The sequence below is a fragment of the Nothobranchius furzeri genome, chromosome 4, assembly GCF_043380555.1.
Source record: "Nothobranchius furzeri strain GRZ-AD chromosome 4, NfurGRZ-RIMD1, whole genome shotgun sequence".
Classification (NCBI taxonomy): Eukaryota; Metazoa; Chordata; class Actinopteri; order Cyprinodontiformes; family Nothobranchiidae; genus Nothobranchius; species Nothobranchius furzeri.
The window spans coordinates 14003927-14018331 of NC_091744.1; the positions used below are offsets into that span (position 1 = coordinate 14003927).

Below are 14405 nucleotides of genomic sequence, written 5' to 3' on the forward strand. Positions count from 1 at the left end.
CTAGTGTTTTGTATGACCACCATGATTTTCAAGGACAGCACCAAGTCTTCTAGACATGGAATGAACTTGGCGACGCATAGCAACATCTTTTTCCATTCTTCAAGAAGAACCTCTTTCAGAGCCTGGATGCTGGATGGAGAGAGTGATGCTCAACTTGCTGCATCAGAACTCCCCACACAGAACCTTGATTGGGTTCAGATCAGGAGACATTCAATCACCTTCACCCTGTTCGTGTGTTTTGGATCATTGTCTTGTTGGAAAAGTGCATGACGACCAAGTGCGCAAAGTGATGGCAGCATCTTTTCCTTCAGTATAGAGCAGTGCATTGTTGAGTTCATACCATCAATGAAATGCAGCTCCCTAACACCAGCAGTGCTCATGTAGCCCCACATAATGACACCGCCACCACCATGTTTCACTGTAGGCACCATGCATTTCTATTTGAAATCCTCACCTTTTTGGCTCTAACAAATAAGTGTGCATTTTTGTGCATGGGCTTTAGGAGAGGCTTCCTTCGTGGACGATACCTTTGCATCATCTCTGTAAGATGGTTGCACTTCCATTTTTCTTACCTTTTTGGATCACTTTTGCTACAGTATTTTGACTAATATGCAAAGTTTTGCTGATCTTCTTGTAGTCATCAACATTTTGTGTAAAGAAATGATTTCGTTTCTCAGGTTTTGTGACATTTCTCTTCCACATGGAGCCATTGCTGACAGCATGAAATGGCAAGGGTTTTTCTTTAAGTAACGCCCTTTTATAGTCACCTGTCATCTTGACACCTCATTCATTAGACTCACCTGTGGTTGAATGCCTGTTCATTTGAATTTTGTAGTCTTAAGTGTGGTTTTTCTTCTAAGACTATAATTGGGGTGTACTCATTTTTGCAACATGGGCTTGAATGGATTTAATAGGAAAATCACAGTTTTGTGTGTGGAAATGAACAAAACTTGTTTGCAATGAATGGCCCACATTTGTGGGCGTGTTTTGTAGTAGTCTCATAGAAAATGTTGATTCTGAAAGGAAACTAAAGGTTTTCTGACAAATCTAGTTGGGTGTACTTGTTTATGCTGAGTGCTGAAAATGCATCAAAATTGAAAGTGGAACCAACTAATTAAACCAAGCAATAAATTTGCTTTTGTGCACTTTTTACATAATCAGCTCCTGGCTTTGCTCAGAAACGCATCACTAATGATCAACCATTTTAAATTAAAGTTCTTTTTTATTTAAACTTTCATTTTCATTGTTAAATGTCCAAATTGTCCTAAATGCTCTTAAAGTGGTCATAAAATGCAAAACTTTAGTGCTGCCATGTGAGTCTCTACTGCCACTATAAACATGTCAAATGTGTTAGGTTGTCATTTTAAGTGCCTAAAACAAGTGTTTCAGAAAGTCCCCAATTGTGACATCACAAACAGGGAAAGCTGCTGCTGAACGAGAAGGTTCTACTATAAGCCCCTCCCAGATATCAGAGCTTCTCAGCTTATAGCAGGCTGAGTAAGTAATGGGTGGGTGTGGCCAGCTCCAGCTGTTTTCTTAAAGTGACAGAACCCTGAAACAGCTCATTCTGGAAGGTACTGAAACTATCTAGAGTAAAACTGCTGAGTTGGCTTTTTGTGAGAGAAATTTAGTGCAAAGAACTTCATGAACATGTTTTGCATTGACCAAAGACTGTTATAGCTTAAGGTGAAAAGTCATAATGTGTCTCTTGAATAAAATTTTAAGCAATCGTCAGACCCAAACATTTGTCATTTTATATATTTTTGGACAATTTTCTGAATTTTAACTAGACATCCCAACAGTGGCTGTCACTTGAAATCCTACTTGTTTTAATTGAATCTACAAACTTTTTTTTGTTTGTTTGTTTTCAGCACTTCAAAAGACCAGGAGGTGTCTACTTGAATGTCCTGCTTGCTTGAAGAGAAGAGATTTGCTGCTGTACTACTTCATTTGTGAAAATAGTGTCCCATTTTTCAAACCTTGTCATTAGTTTTGCTGCTGAAGGATTTAAATGCACCATTCACCCCTAAATGTCTTACTGATGATTCTATTTTTGTACTCTTAGACACCTTGTGCTACCTGCAGTGAATTTTTGGTTTTACAACAGCTCAAGAGTATAAAATCAGGATAAACCTGCAGTACTGAATGTTGATGCTAATGAACATTCTCACAGAAACCATTTGTACACTTTGTTTTGGCTGAAGTTAATATTTATGGTCTCATCATTTCTTTTAGAGTTTATTTGTGGAATTGAGAAATCTAGCTTGTTCTCATTGATACAGAGGATCTTAGACTGGGTCACAGTGTTATTGATCTGTAGTGCGTTTTTCATAGTTCAGATGTGCACAAAAAGTGTAAAGTTTACCAAAGTTACCAAGAAAATGCTTTATTTTTAACCTTGTTAAAGTTTTCTTTAAACATAGATGTAAATAAGATTATTTTTGTGTCTAATCTGTGTCACCATCTCATAATAAAGTAGAAGTTCTAGTTTGTCTTGGTAACCTGGCAAGCAATCCCGTATACATCTGGACATCACCTAAAGACAGGACTCAGCCTTGGGATGGAATCTACAGTTGGGCAGCACCAGGACCGATCAAAATAACAAACAACGCGACTTACTCATCTCTACAGCAGTCAACAGGGCAGTCTAGCATACATTGTTTTTCTAAATAAATGACCGCTCATGTCATAAAAAAGGCCAAGTCTAAATTGTCCAAAGTTGTTTCAACTGAGGGCTGTTCCTGAACTGATTCAATTAAATTCAAAAATACTTTAATTCCAGAGGGAAATTGATTGCTGTAGTAGCTCAGAATAATAATCAAGTCATCAAAGAGTTGTATATTACAATGGCTGTTGGCAGGAAGGATCTCCAGTAGCGGTCAGTGTTGCAGCAAAACTGAAGAAGCCTCTGACTGAAGACACTTCCGTTGTCGGACAGTCTTGTGAAGAGAATGCTCTGGGTTGTCCATCATTTTCTTGATTCTCTGGAGAATCCTTCTTTGCATTATCTCCTTCAGTGGTTCCAAAACTGCCGAAACTCTGGCTGAGTCCTTGAAAGGGCTTGGAGTTCCTCCATCTTGTTGGCTAGTGATCTCACGTTGCCCATTATGATCGACGGAAGAGATGGTTTGAATTTCCTCTTTCTCTGTCTCCGTTTTGCTCCCGCTCTGCACCCACGCTTCTTGCGTTTTAGCTCATTTGGGATTTGTGGCTTCAGTTGAGGTATTACTTCAGCCTTTCCAATGTTAATCAGCTGCTCCCGATTGTAAACCAGCTAGTTGCCATGGTTACACATCATAAATGCTCAAAAAGTGAAAAAAGCTAAAAAAATATAGCAGTAAAAATCCTCCTAGCTTCACAGCACCAGGAACAGAAAAGTAAAGTGTCCCAAAAAACACGTTTTTTCTTGAGAAACTAGAAGAAAAAATGCCCAAAAAAAGGCAAAACTTACATATAGTCAACAGAGCTACTCCAACGTGCAGCCGCCCAGAGCAGCGCAATTCCGGAAAAAAATAAAATAAAATTGCCATCTTTGTAGTTTTTCTGTTGCAGCTCTGGTGCTACGCCCACTACGTCCCTCTACAAAAATTGTGATGTGATTGGCTAGACACAAAACTACTCAGCCCAATGGTAGACCTGCTGAGGCTAAAATGGAGCGTTGCTAGACCGACCTGCAGAGCTAAATCTTTTGCTACTGATATGGTTTCTCTAGAATAATAGGCTAAGTAGTCAAATAAACCCTGATCACATCCAGATTAAACATCTAATATCAATAAACATGTAAACAAATGATTTTATTGACAAATGTACATCCAGTAAACTGAAATTCTTCACAATTGTTAAAAAATAAATATCAGAAATGTAGAACATTTCTCTGTGATCTCTCTGCTACTCAGTTGAAGGCACCTCGATCTGTGTAGGGAAAAGCAAAGAACTGTCCTAGCTTGTTTCCTTCAGTATCGTAGTGCAGTATCCGGAAACACTGGTCACAGAAGAGGCACGGATCGCTTGGAGCAAACTGGTCATTAGTAGTGTACCACCTGATAAAAAGGTCAGAAATCGGTTTTTAAAACGTTAAAAGACATTATTGCTAATTTACTGATTGTTACACACCTGGCAATGAAGACATGGCAAACGGCACACTTCTGTGTGAGGGATCGGTGCTTGTGCGTGAGAAGGGGGTACAGATTCTTATCCAGGCAGTCGGTCTTGTGAAACAATCTGCAAAAAACGAATGAAGAGGATTTCTGAGAGAGAGATGGAAATCTGTCCCACAGTTCCCATGTGAATGGGGACTTTCATCTGTAATTAAGCTGTTGACGCAACAGCTGTGTGGAATTTGATGCAGAAACACCTCCGTTCAAGTTCAGTAAAAGTCATTAAATCCTGTCAGACAAGGAGATGCTTTATTTCAGAGCCTTCTGTTGGTTAAACAGCTGCTCAGAGTGATATTTCAGGGAAAATGCTGACGAAAATCAACCCTTACTAAATAATAATTAGTTCATGGGTTAGTGCAGGGTGTGAATCAAAGTAAATGGGCAACTTTTTAACGTGAAAGCCCACACGCACCCAACTCAAAAAAAAAAAAAAAACGCCCGATTCACTATTAGATGCATTCAATGGAATATGAATAATTGCATGGTCATTTTTAGAGTCAAACTTGGACCTCAAACATAAAAATAAATGACAAAACAGGAGACGATACGATGTGTCGCGATGCAAAAAGCCAAAATTTGACATTTTAACGACTGGATTTAATTGGAAAACTCAGGCCAGACAATTTCAGACACATCCAGTGTTATCGCGAGATCTCGTTTTTGTTGGAATGAAGACAGTAAAACTGCTGCCACCTAGCGGTTGAACATTGAATTACACCACACAAAAGAATTACAGTAAATCACATATGTCAGACACGCGGCCCGCTGAGCATTTTTATGTGGCCCGCGAAATAAATATCAAAAATATATTAAAACTGGCCCGCTGGCCGATTTCACCGCAAAGACTTCAACTCCCATGATGCTTGCGGCGTTAGCGCGGAGCCGACGCGCCCCCTCCTTTGTGTTTTTTCCAGCGTCTGCTGCCGGTGTCTGCAGCTCCGCTGTCTCGGACAAACTAAACACTCCTCTCACTCAGCGCCGAGTTCACTCAGGTATTTTCTGACGTTGAAGCCCAGAAACGGAGATTCTAGCCGCTCAGTAATGTGTTCACGACTGAAAGAGAAAGTTTTCCAACTAACGTCCAGACAGAGCTGATATAACTCCAGCAACTGACATCAGCACAAACCTATGTGAGCAGCTGTTGTCATCTAATGTTGTCATTATTATGATGAAGATGAACAAAACAACAGGAGTCTCCTCCTCAGCTCAGATCAACCCCATGATGCAGGTATCTGGCTGGAACAGGTGAGCATCACAGTAAACCAGTGGAGCAAACTGAGCTTTAAATATGTTGGTTTTATGCTCTTTTTCTGCTCCAAAACATGAAAGTTAACAGGTGAGATGTTGCATTTTCATTTAAGATAAAATAATGTTTTTATTTTGTTGTTGGCCCGTGAGAAAAGATTTAACCTACAGTAAACAGGAAGTGGAAAGGCTGCAGATAGATGAATAGAATAGAAAATCCCTTTATTGTTCCTCAGTGGGGAAAGCTAGATGTCACAGCAGCGATGACACGTATTACAGGAGAAAAAAGGACAATAAAAAAATAAGAAAAATGAATAAACAAGAAAACATAAATCCTGAATAGATTTATAAAATGCTGATTATACCACAAGTAATGAATACCACTGATGCCTTTTATTTAAAACTGACTTGCTCGTGTGTAATTTGGTTATTCCTCATTCAGTGTTAATGCAGAAATATGTTTGTTTCCAAATTTAAAGGTTCAAAATTGCATATATGTTGATAAAGAAAATGTGCAAATTTGCCGTCACTTTTTCAAAAAATATTAAGTTTGGCCCTCGACTCCGTCCCAGAGTTTCATTTCGGCCCCGTGTGAGTTTGAGTTTGACACCCCTGCAGTAAATGTTAGCATGCAAGTTGTTTTTAAAATCGATACACTGCTTTTAAATATTAATATTTATTTGTGATATTTCAGTGTATCAAGGTTTTCTCACATCCCTAAAAATGCTTTTCATTCATTGACTCAATCGTAAATCTTTAGTTCCCCTCAAATGAAACTGCAGCTTTGCAAATCAGTGTTTTTTATTGTGTATTTTCAAATGGTTTCATTTAAAATTATGGAATGTGGATGGGGAAGAAAAACAGGTAACCCGAGGCACTCTGAAAAATGTTTATTATCAGCAAGAAAAAAAAAAGGAAAAGCCGACGCATTTTGGCGCGTGCGACCTTCTTCACAGTTTAATTTAAAACTTTCGTGTTTTATTGCCCACACTAAGAAAACCTCCTCAAAGTTCTGCAAAGTGCTTTCCAACACATCTCGTTCAACTATTTACACACATGCAGTTTTCTTTATTCTCACTCGTACTCCTCAGATTTGAAGCAACAATTAAGACCTTTTAACACTAAAAGTTATTGATTTTAAACTGGTTTCAGTGATTCTTGATTCATTAACTTGACCAGCTTCACGTTGGACAGCACTCTGCAGCCCTCTGCTAATCAGAAACTGCCCTCAAGCTTTTTGTGGTTCGGGTAGAGACTCTAGTTGGAGGTCTCTACCTTCTTTACAGCAATAGCTGTTTGCATCAGTGGCTACTATAAAGGCTAGCAGTTAGCTTTTTTGGTTTGCTGACTGTTGATAAATGTACAAGAAAAAGAATAATTTAGCTTTTTTTGTTGACTTCATGACAGTGCCTGGAACTTAAGAGCTAAAAGTAGAATGAACATCGGTGCAGGCCAAACTTGTTTGAAGGAGGCTACAAAATCACAATCTGATGGTGACCTGGCTTTGTTGCCACTGGACTTGTAAGTTGTTTTTGTCCAACAGTGTGGATCTTTATACTTCGTGGCTGAATTAGTATCAGTTGGCTCGTGTTAGCAATAGCTCGTTGTTAGCCCTAGCTACAGCAGGCTGTGGTAGATTTTTTTACGACGGTTGTAATTCAACTTTCAACCAGTAGGTGGAGATGCAAAAAACTTCTTTAGTGTTGCTTTAAACTAGTTCTGTGTGATGCAAACACTCTAATCACACAACACCAACCTGACATCTGTGATAATGATGATATGTTCACATTCTCCCTGGTGGCAATAGAGGTACGGGAATCCTACTTTCACCTTCAGATCCACAAAGCGCGTGTCCTCCATCTTGGCCTGACTATACTGGGGGAAGTTATGGGCCTTTGCCCATTCAACAGTAGTGCTGGAGCAAAAAGGTGCAGAAATCAATCATAAAAATTGCCAATCTCAGAATATACAGAGTTGTGCCTTTTAGAACGTTGTTATTGATTTTACTGGAGTTACAAATAATAGGGGAAAATTAGATGCTCAACAATCAAATATTCTAAACAGTCTCAGTCAATAGGAGTATACAATCTTACATGCTGATGTCCTGGCACTCAGGGAATCTCATGTCATTGTAGAAAACTCCCTCAAAGAAAAAGAATGCCGACTTAAAATGATCCTGAAACAGAACATATCAAAACAGCAGCTTTATGTTGTGTCATTCTTTCCTACCATCTTCAGTAACTTTCTAATTAAGAGCACTGTCACAGTATGTGTGGGTGTGTGTTTAGAGGCATGTGGATACTTTGCTGATGAAGTCTGGAGCAACGTCTGGGGTCTTGCTGAACTCGCCGCACACTTGCAGATCACTGATGCAGCAAATGGCATCCCTGAGCTCAGTCAGGGTGTGGGAGCCGGTCATCAGCAGAGTCATGCAAGGTCTGGTGAAGTTAAACTGGAGGGAACACGCGCAAGGAAAGGTCAGACCCACAGAGGCATGCATTCAGGAATAAACGCCTGTTTCAGACTGAAGGCTGGGGGCACTTTGACTAAGTGATGGAATGCTCACTTTTTCATAAACAGCTGGGTGGTAGATGTTGATGGTTAGAAGGACTTCTCCTTTAGGGATCCTGTCAGCCCCCATTTCTGGAGGTCTTCCAATAGTTAATCGTTCCTGTGTAGCAGAAAGGAGAGACTAGGATTAACATAAGTCAGGCAGGACAACCAGAAGCAGCTGTGAAGGAGCTATGTAAAATGTGTATCGTGACAAAATAATAAACAAGGAGAAATCAAAAGGTGAATTAGGAGGTAATAGTCTATAGAATCAGCGATGCTCATCACCAGTGATGGGAGTAACACCGTTTAAAATAACGGGGTTACTAAAAAAAATTTATTTTTCAGTAACGAGTAATCCAATCAATTATTGTCTTATTTTATCATAACGCCGTTTCCGTTACTGATAAGAAAACGCGGCGTGCGTTACGAATTCAGCTGCGCGTTGAAGCTGTCATCAGCTGGTTGGGAGCTAAAGAGGCGGATGTTTTCATCCAAGCGCATCATGGCCCGTGAAGAACGAGGAAGACGTGATGAATAGTCTACAGCTGAAGACCCACAGATTCTCTGCTGCAGGTGTACTGCAGCAAATGAACTGTTTAATCTGCCCATCATTTGTGTTGAGAGATCAGCAGTGTTTGGATCAACAAAGGGCGACTGCTTTGATAGTGGAAACTATATTTATGGCTTACTTTTGTGCATTTAAACTTCAGCCGCCATTGATAGTTGTTAAAAGTTGTTAAACCTGTGCATATGAAACAAAAAACGCTTTTTGTTTATCGATTTATTGTGAAATAACGGAAGTTGTGCTTGCTCCCTTTCCTGTTGGGCGGTTGTGATTTCTGTCCATTGACTGCGGAGGTGCTCCGGCGTCCGGCAAAAATAGGATTGATTCTATTTTTGCCGGACGCCGGAACAGAGGGCGGCGCACTGCGTTGCACGGCCGCAGTAGTGGAATTGCTCTGATTGAGTACAATGGGACCGATTTTGCTGCGGAGTTCGTGCCAGAGCGGAGGTAGTGGAATTTGGGGGTTACAGGTTCCTGCAGTTATAAAGGTTAGCTGATTGGAGTCTTGTTAAATAGTCTAGATTGGTGTAATGTTCCTGTTTGTAGTTCCTCCTATTAAGTGCCCATTTATTTCAATTACTCAGTTTTATAAAAAACATTTGGACATGCATTTTATTATGTTCCAGTCATTAGTCATTTATATTTCAGTAGTGTAGTAATTTATAGTAAATTAAGTAAATTTAAGAGGGGAACCCATTTTTCTTGCATTCTTTATAGAAAAAAATTAGCAAAATATTTATATTTCTTGGTAATTAGTTACTTTTATAATCTTGTAACCGAGTTACTTTTTGAGAAAGTTTAGTTAAATATAACTAATTACTTTTTTAAAGTAACGTTCCCAACACTGCTCATCACACCTACCAGTTCATCAGCGTAGAAGTCGTGTCTGTTCTTATGGATGTTGTGAGAACTTGCACGTTCTTGCTTTCTTTTTCTTTGTCTATAAAAAAACTTAATCTCATCATCTGCAAATCCGAGACATCATGATTTATGATTAAAAGGATTCATACATGAGTGTTTTTAGCCTTGGGTTTGAAGGTACATCGTCCATACTCAGCTGCTCATCTTCAGGGTGACAACGAAGTGAGTCAATACTAGAAAAAGGAACAAACTCAGAATAATATTGCATCCAGTTATAAATGAAACAAAGACGAACAGAATGGATCACCCAACTGCCTAAACTTCGGCTGATATTTTGTCTACAGTCATTTCTGTTAAAGTGGGCAAAAAACTACTACGCATGGAAGGGTCAAATATTGTCACCAGTAGTTACGTGGATTGAAACCACACTCGATTTCTGTTTAATCGTATACTTATTAAAAATACATTACAAGCCAAATTTTATTATATGTCTAAAGCTATAATATTATCAACTTTTAAAGTCGTACCACTTCGTGTATGTCTTTTTGAGCTGCATAGTTGCACGGTTGATAGCACTGCAAGGTCGCAGGTTCAAACTCTGGTGGTGAGCTTTCTGCACACAGTAGCATGTTCTCCCCATGCATGCCTGGGTTTTCTACCACAGACCAAAAACATGCATATTAGGTTAACAGGTTACTCTAAATTGTCGCCAGATGTGAGTGTGTGAATGCTCATCTCTGTGTCCCTGTCATGGGACTGGAGACCTGTCCATGGTGTCCCCCGCCTCCCACCTGCTAAGACCACCAGCTCTCCACAGCCATTCGGTGGTTAAAAATAATGAGTGACTGAATGCGTTTTATATCTTCTTTTGTATTTCCATCTGAATCAGTTAGCAGCAAGATGCTGAAGTCTTCCTAATTAGTCTTTTCATAAAAGCAACCAATGTTCAGGAAACACAAGTGTGTCAGAGTCATTCAGGCTTGGTTTTAACTTCAGTAGACAATCTTAAACACAACTATACCCTTAAACGTGCCGAGTTAGACTTGTTTTTAGGTGTCAGATGTACCTAATAAAGTAGACCATTGAAAACTGGGTTTTGGACAACCGAATGAAGAAAATAGAGCATCTTGAGATATACTTGGGGGTGTTTCCAGCACAAATAATATTAATTTATATAAAGCGTCTTGGGAATGTGAAGTAAGTAAAGGTGTACTTAAGGGTTAGCGGTTAGCTACCTGCAGGCTGATTTCAGTTCAGCCATGGTATCTGCTCCGAGCCCCATCTCCGCAGCAAAGTTAGCTTCAAACGTCTCCTCGTCCTCCTGCTGGAAGGAAAAGTCTTCAGGACGAAGTCTGGCCAGCCACTCGTCCCTAAACGAACCAACGTGAAAGGGTTTGGTGTTAACATCGATATATTCATATTCGGGAATACCCGTGTTTGCGTCCGGCGTCTGCTTCGATTCTGCCATGTTTTTTCTAGCTAGAGGCGCGCGAAGACTCATGGGTAATGTAGTTGGAGACCGCAACTTCGTTATGCGGTTCTTTATCTATCTATCTATCTATCTATCTATCTATCTATCTATCTATCTATCTATCTATCTATCTATCTATCTATCTATCTATCTATCTATCTATCTATCTATCTATCTATCATCTACCTAACTCTGTCTTCACTGCAGTCTCCTAAACTGTCCAAAATAAATAAATAATAATTTAGGAATAATATTTATACATGAAAAATGAAATATTTCTTTCAATTTAACAACTTGTGTTTTAAGAGGATAAAAACCGCTTGAGATGGGACAACTAGTTTTCGATCAAATAAAGAACAAGAAGCAGAGTCAATAGGCAACTCACATCAAAAAATTAATAACAACGTTTTGAAAAAAAGTCCTGCCGTGACACATCACAAATAAATGTACGCTTAGATGCCTTTAGTCCACATTCTCAATGTACACATACATATATGTATACACACACGAAACAGACATATACGATGTTAGTCTGTTGAAGCAAAGCTATTACAGGTTGGCGTTACATTCTCATAGTTTCAAAATAAGCTAAATGATAAGGCTGGCCATAAATCCGCAGGTATAACCACTGGTATACTGCATTTAGTTTAGTCAAGAGAATGGAATAGAATACAGATGCTGGTCATAAAATTAGAATATCATGACAAAGTTGATGTATTTCTGTAATTCCATTCTAAACGTGAAACTTGTATATTAGACTCATTCATTACACACAGACTGATATATTTCAAATGTTTATTTCTTTTCATTTTGATGATTATACCTGACAGCTAATGAAAATCCCAAATTCAGTATCTAAGAAAATTAGATCATCAATTAAGACCAATGTAAAAAAGTAATTTTAGAAATGTTGGCCAACAGACAAGTATGAGCACGTACAGCACTCAGTATTTTGTTGGGACTCCTTAGGCCTGGATTACTGCAGCAATATGGCATGGCATGGCGTTGATGTGGTACTTCTATGAGAGACCTTGTTGCTCTTATAGTGGCCTTCAGCTCTTCTGAATTGTTGGGTCTGGCATATTGCATCTTTCTCTTCAAGATTAAATTCAGGCCAGTTTGCTGGCCAATCAAGAACAGGGATATCAAGGCCATTAAATCAGGTAATGGTAGCTTTAGCACTGTGTGCACTTGCCAAGTCCTGTTGGAAAGTGAAATCTGCATCTCCATAAAGTTGGTCAGCAGCAAGAAGCACGAAGTGCTCTAAAACTCCCTGGTTAACCCTTTGATGCATAATGGTCACTACAGTAGACAGGTACTCAAAATTGTTATTTATTTATGTATGCTATTAAGCACAGCTGTTGAAGACTTTATTGCATTCGAGCCCCTTCATTTGGACTTCAGTAAGTCAAGCCAACATATTTCATGTTCAGAATGCACGCTGTCCACTGAGGTGGACATGTAATAAGTTATTAGTAAATTATTAAATGTTACAAAAATGTTTGTGGAAATTTGTTGCACCTAAAGATGAATGAAAAAATTGTTAAAAATCTCATGGTTGAAGATTTCATAATTCATGCATCAAAGGGTTAATGGCTGACCTTGGACCTCAGAAAACACAAACACCGCAGACCATCACTGACTGTAGAAACTTTACACTGGACCTCAAGCAACATGGATTCTGTGCCTCTCCTCTCTTCCTCCAGACTCTGGGACCATGAATTCCAAAGGAAATGCTAAATTTACTTTCCTCAGAGAACATAACTTTGGACTCAGCAGCAGTTCAGTCCTTTTTGTCTTTAGCCCAGGTGAGATGCTTCTGACGCTGTCTCTTGTTCAAGAGAGGTTTGGCACAAGGAATGTGACAGCTGAAAGTCATGTCTCTCATACGTGTGTGTGTGGTGGTTCTTGAAGCACTGACTCTGGATGCAGTCCACTCTTGGTGAATCTCCCCCACATTTTTGAATGGGTTTTGTTTCACAATCCTCTCTATGGTGTGGTTATCTCTAGTGCTTGTACACTTTTTCTACCACATCTCGTCCTTCCCTTCACCTCTCTATTAATTCATTTTTTGGTCAAATGTCAGGTCAGCAGTCTTCCCCATGACCGTGTAGCCTACAGAACTAGACTGAGAGACAATTTAAAGGCTTTTGCAGGTGTTTTGAGTTAATTAGCTGATTAGTGTGTGGCATAGAGATGTCCCGTTCCGATATTGATATCAGATACCAGCCTAAAAGCACTGTATTGGATTATATCGGACTGCATCCAAATCTCTGATATAAGCAGGACGTTCCACTTTAAATTCCATTCCAGCGATTCTATCCATCAGTGCCCAGATCCAGCATGCAAACTCCACGTGATCAGAACAGTGTGTGCTAGCAAAGTAGCAAGGAACAATGTCGGCCATGTGGCTGTATTTTTCGTTAAAGTCTGAAAAAGATAGTTTGGCTCATTGCAACACTTGTCATGTACAAGTTTCCCGTGGTGGAACAAAACTGGGGAAGTTTAATACATCCAACCTCATTGTGCATTTGAAGCAGAATCACAAAACATTGCATGAGGATTCTCAGTGTGTGAAATTGAAACTTTAAACAGTCAATTTGTAGCAGTTGGTCAGTGAACAATAGTTTTTTTTTTCCCTAACCTCAGCTGTTCACATTTCTGCAACCAAAGGTTAATAGTAAATTAGTCAGTTTTTATACTTACTGTTTGAATAATATCACCTGATCAAGCCTTTCATACATTCCACGCTATGAAATAAGTAAAAGTATGTAGGATTTGTGCTGATATAGTATTGGATTGATATCGGTATCGGTCAATACTGAAGGCTGCAATATCGGTATCGATATCGGAAACGTATCTGAAGTGAAAAAGATGTATCGGGACATCCCGAGTGTGGCACCAGGGGTCTTTAATATTGAACCTTTTCACAATTTTCTAATATTTTGAGATACAGAATTTGAGATTTTTATTAGTTCTCAGTTATAATTATTAAAATTAAAGAATTAAACATTTGAATATCAATCTGTGTGCAATGAATGAATCTAACAAGTTTCATTTTTTGAATTAAATTACTGAAGTAAATCAACTTTTTCATGATATTCTGACTTTATGCCCAGCACCTGTAGAATATAGTGATGCACCAATATGAAATTTTTGGGCCGATGCCGATATCCAATACTAAGATCACTGTTATGGCCGATAACCGATATTTGCCGATACCGATATACTGACATTAATGCTTCTAAAATCTGCAGATTTTGTATAGAATGAAAATTATTAAAGCTGAATGTACGTTATTATGTAAACACAACACATACATTTACGGTTCTGAGATGATTTCATTCGCTGTTCACATGACTTAACAATTACACATCACCCCCCTCACCTTCTGAAACACGGAAACAAACGGAGATGAGATGGAAAAAATATTGGTTGTTAATATCTGCCCGGTTTTACTTATCAAAATGATACCGATATATTAAAAAATTACTACATCGGCCGATACCGATATTGATGCCGATATATTGTCCATCCCTAGTAGAATAGAATA

General features: G+C 39.0%; 2 protein-coding genes across 6 annotated transcripts in view; one reads left to right on the forward strand and one right to left on the reverse strand.

Annotated features, from left to right (window-relative positions):
• Positions 1-2176, forward strand: part of psip1a (PC4 and SFRS1 interacting protein 1a) — a 16278-nt gene extending 14102 nt beyond the window's left edge. For 4 of the 5 annotated variants that reach the window (XM_054743683.2, XM_054743685.2, XM_054743684.2 and 1 more), the window contains one exon: positions 1872-2018. Coding sequence is in view for 1 of the 5 variants with exons in the window: in XM_015965102.3 (XP_015820588.1) it covers positions 1872-1902 (31 nt within the window). In the remaining 4 variants the exon portion in view is untranslated. Of the gene's footprint in view, positions 1-1871 lie in introns of all 5 variants that reach the window. The other variant, XM_015965102.3, reaches the window with a different exon arrangement.
• Positions 2177-3773: 1597 nt separating this feature from the next.
• snapc3 (small nuclear RNA activating complex, polypeptide 3) lies at positions 3774-10880 on the reverse strand. The gene is made up of 9 exons (XM_015965089.3): positions 10617-10880; positions 9531-9614; positions 9382-9460; positions 7969-8073; positions 7705-7854; positions 7496-7578; positions 7159-7317; positions 4114-4221; positions 3774-4040 (listed from the first exon to the last, which is right to left on the reverse strand). Exons 1-9 carry the CDS (start codon positions 10847-10849, stop codon positions 3893-3895), a joined length of 1149 nt encoding a protein of 382 aa, XP_015820575.1. The 5' UTR covers positions 10850-10880; the 3' UTR covers positions 3774-3892.
• Positions 10881-14405: the final 3525 nt, after the last annotated feature.

Excerpts from the sequence above, each read along its gene's own strand:
- snapc3 (XM_015965089.3), bottom strand. The coding sequence starts at position 10,849 with ATGGCAGAATCGAAGCAGACGCCGGACGCAAACACGGGTATTCCCGAA. Across the intron at positions 9,461-9,530 it reads CCAAGGCTAAAAACACTCAT|ACAAAGAAAAAGAAAGCAAG; the intron begins GTATGAATCCTT and ends GTTTTTTTATAG. Across the intron at positions 7,579-7,704 it reads CTCCAGACTTCATCAGCAAA|GATCATTTTAAGTCGGCATT; the intron begins GTATCCACATGC and ends GTTCTGTTTCAG.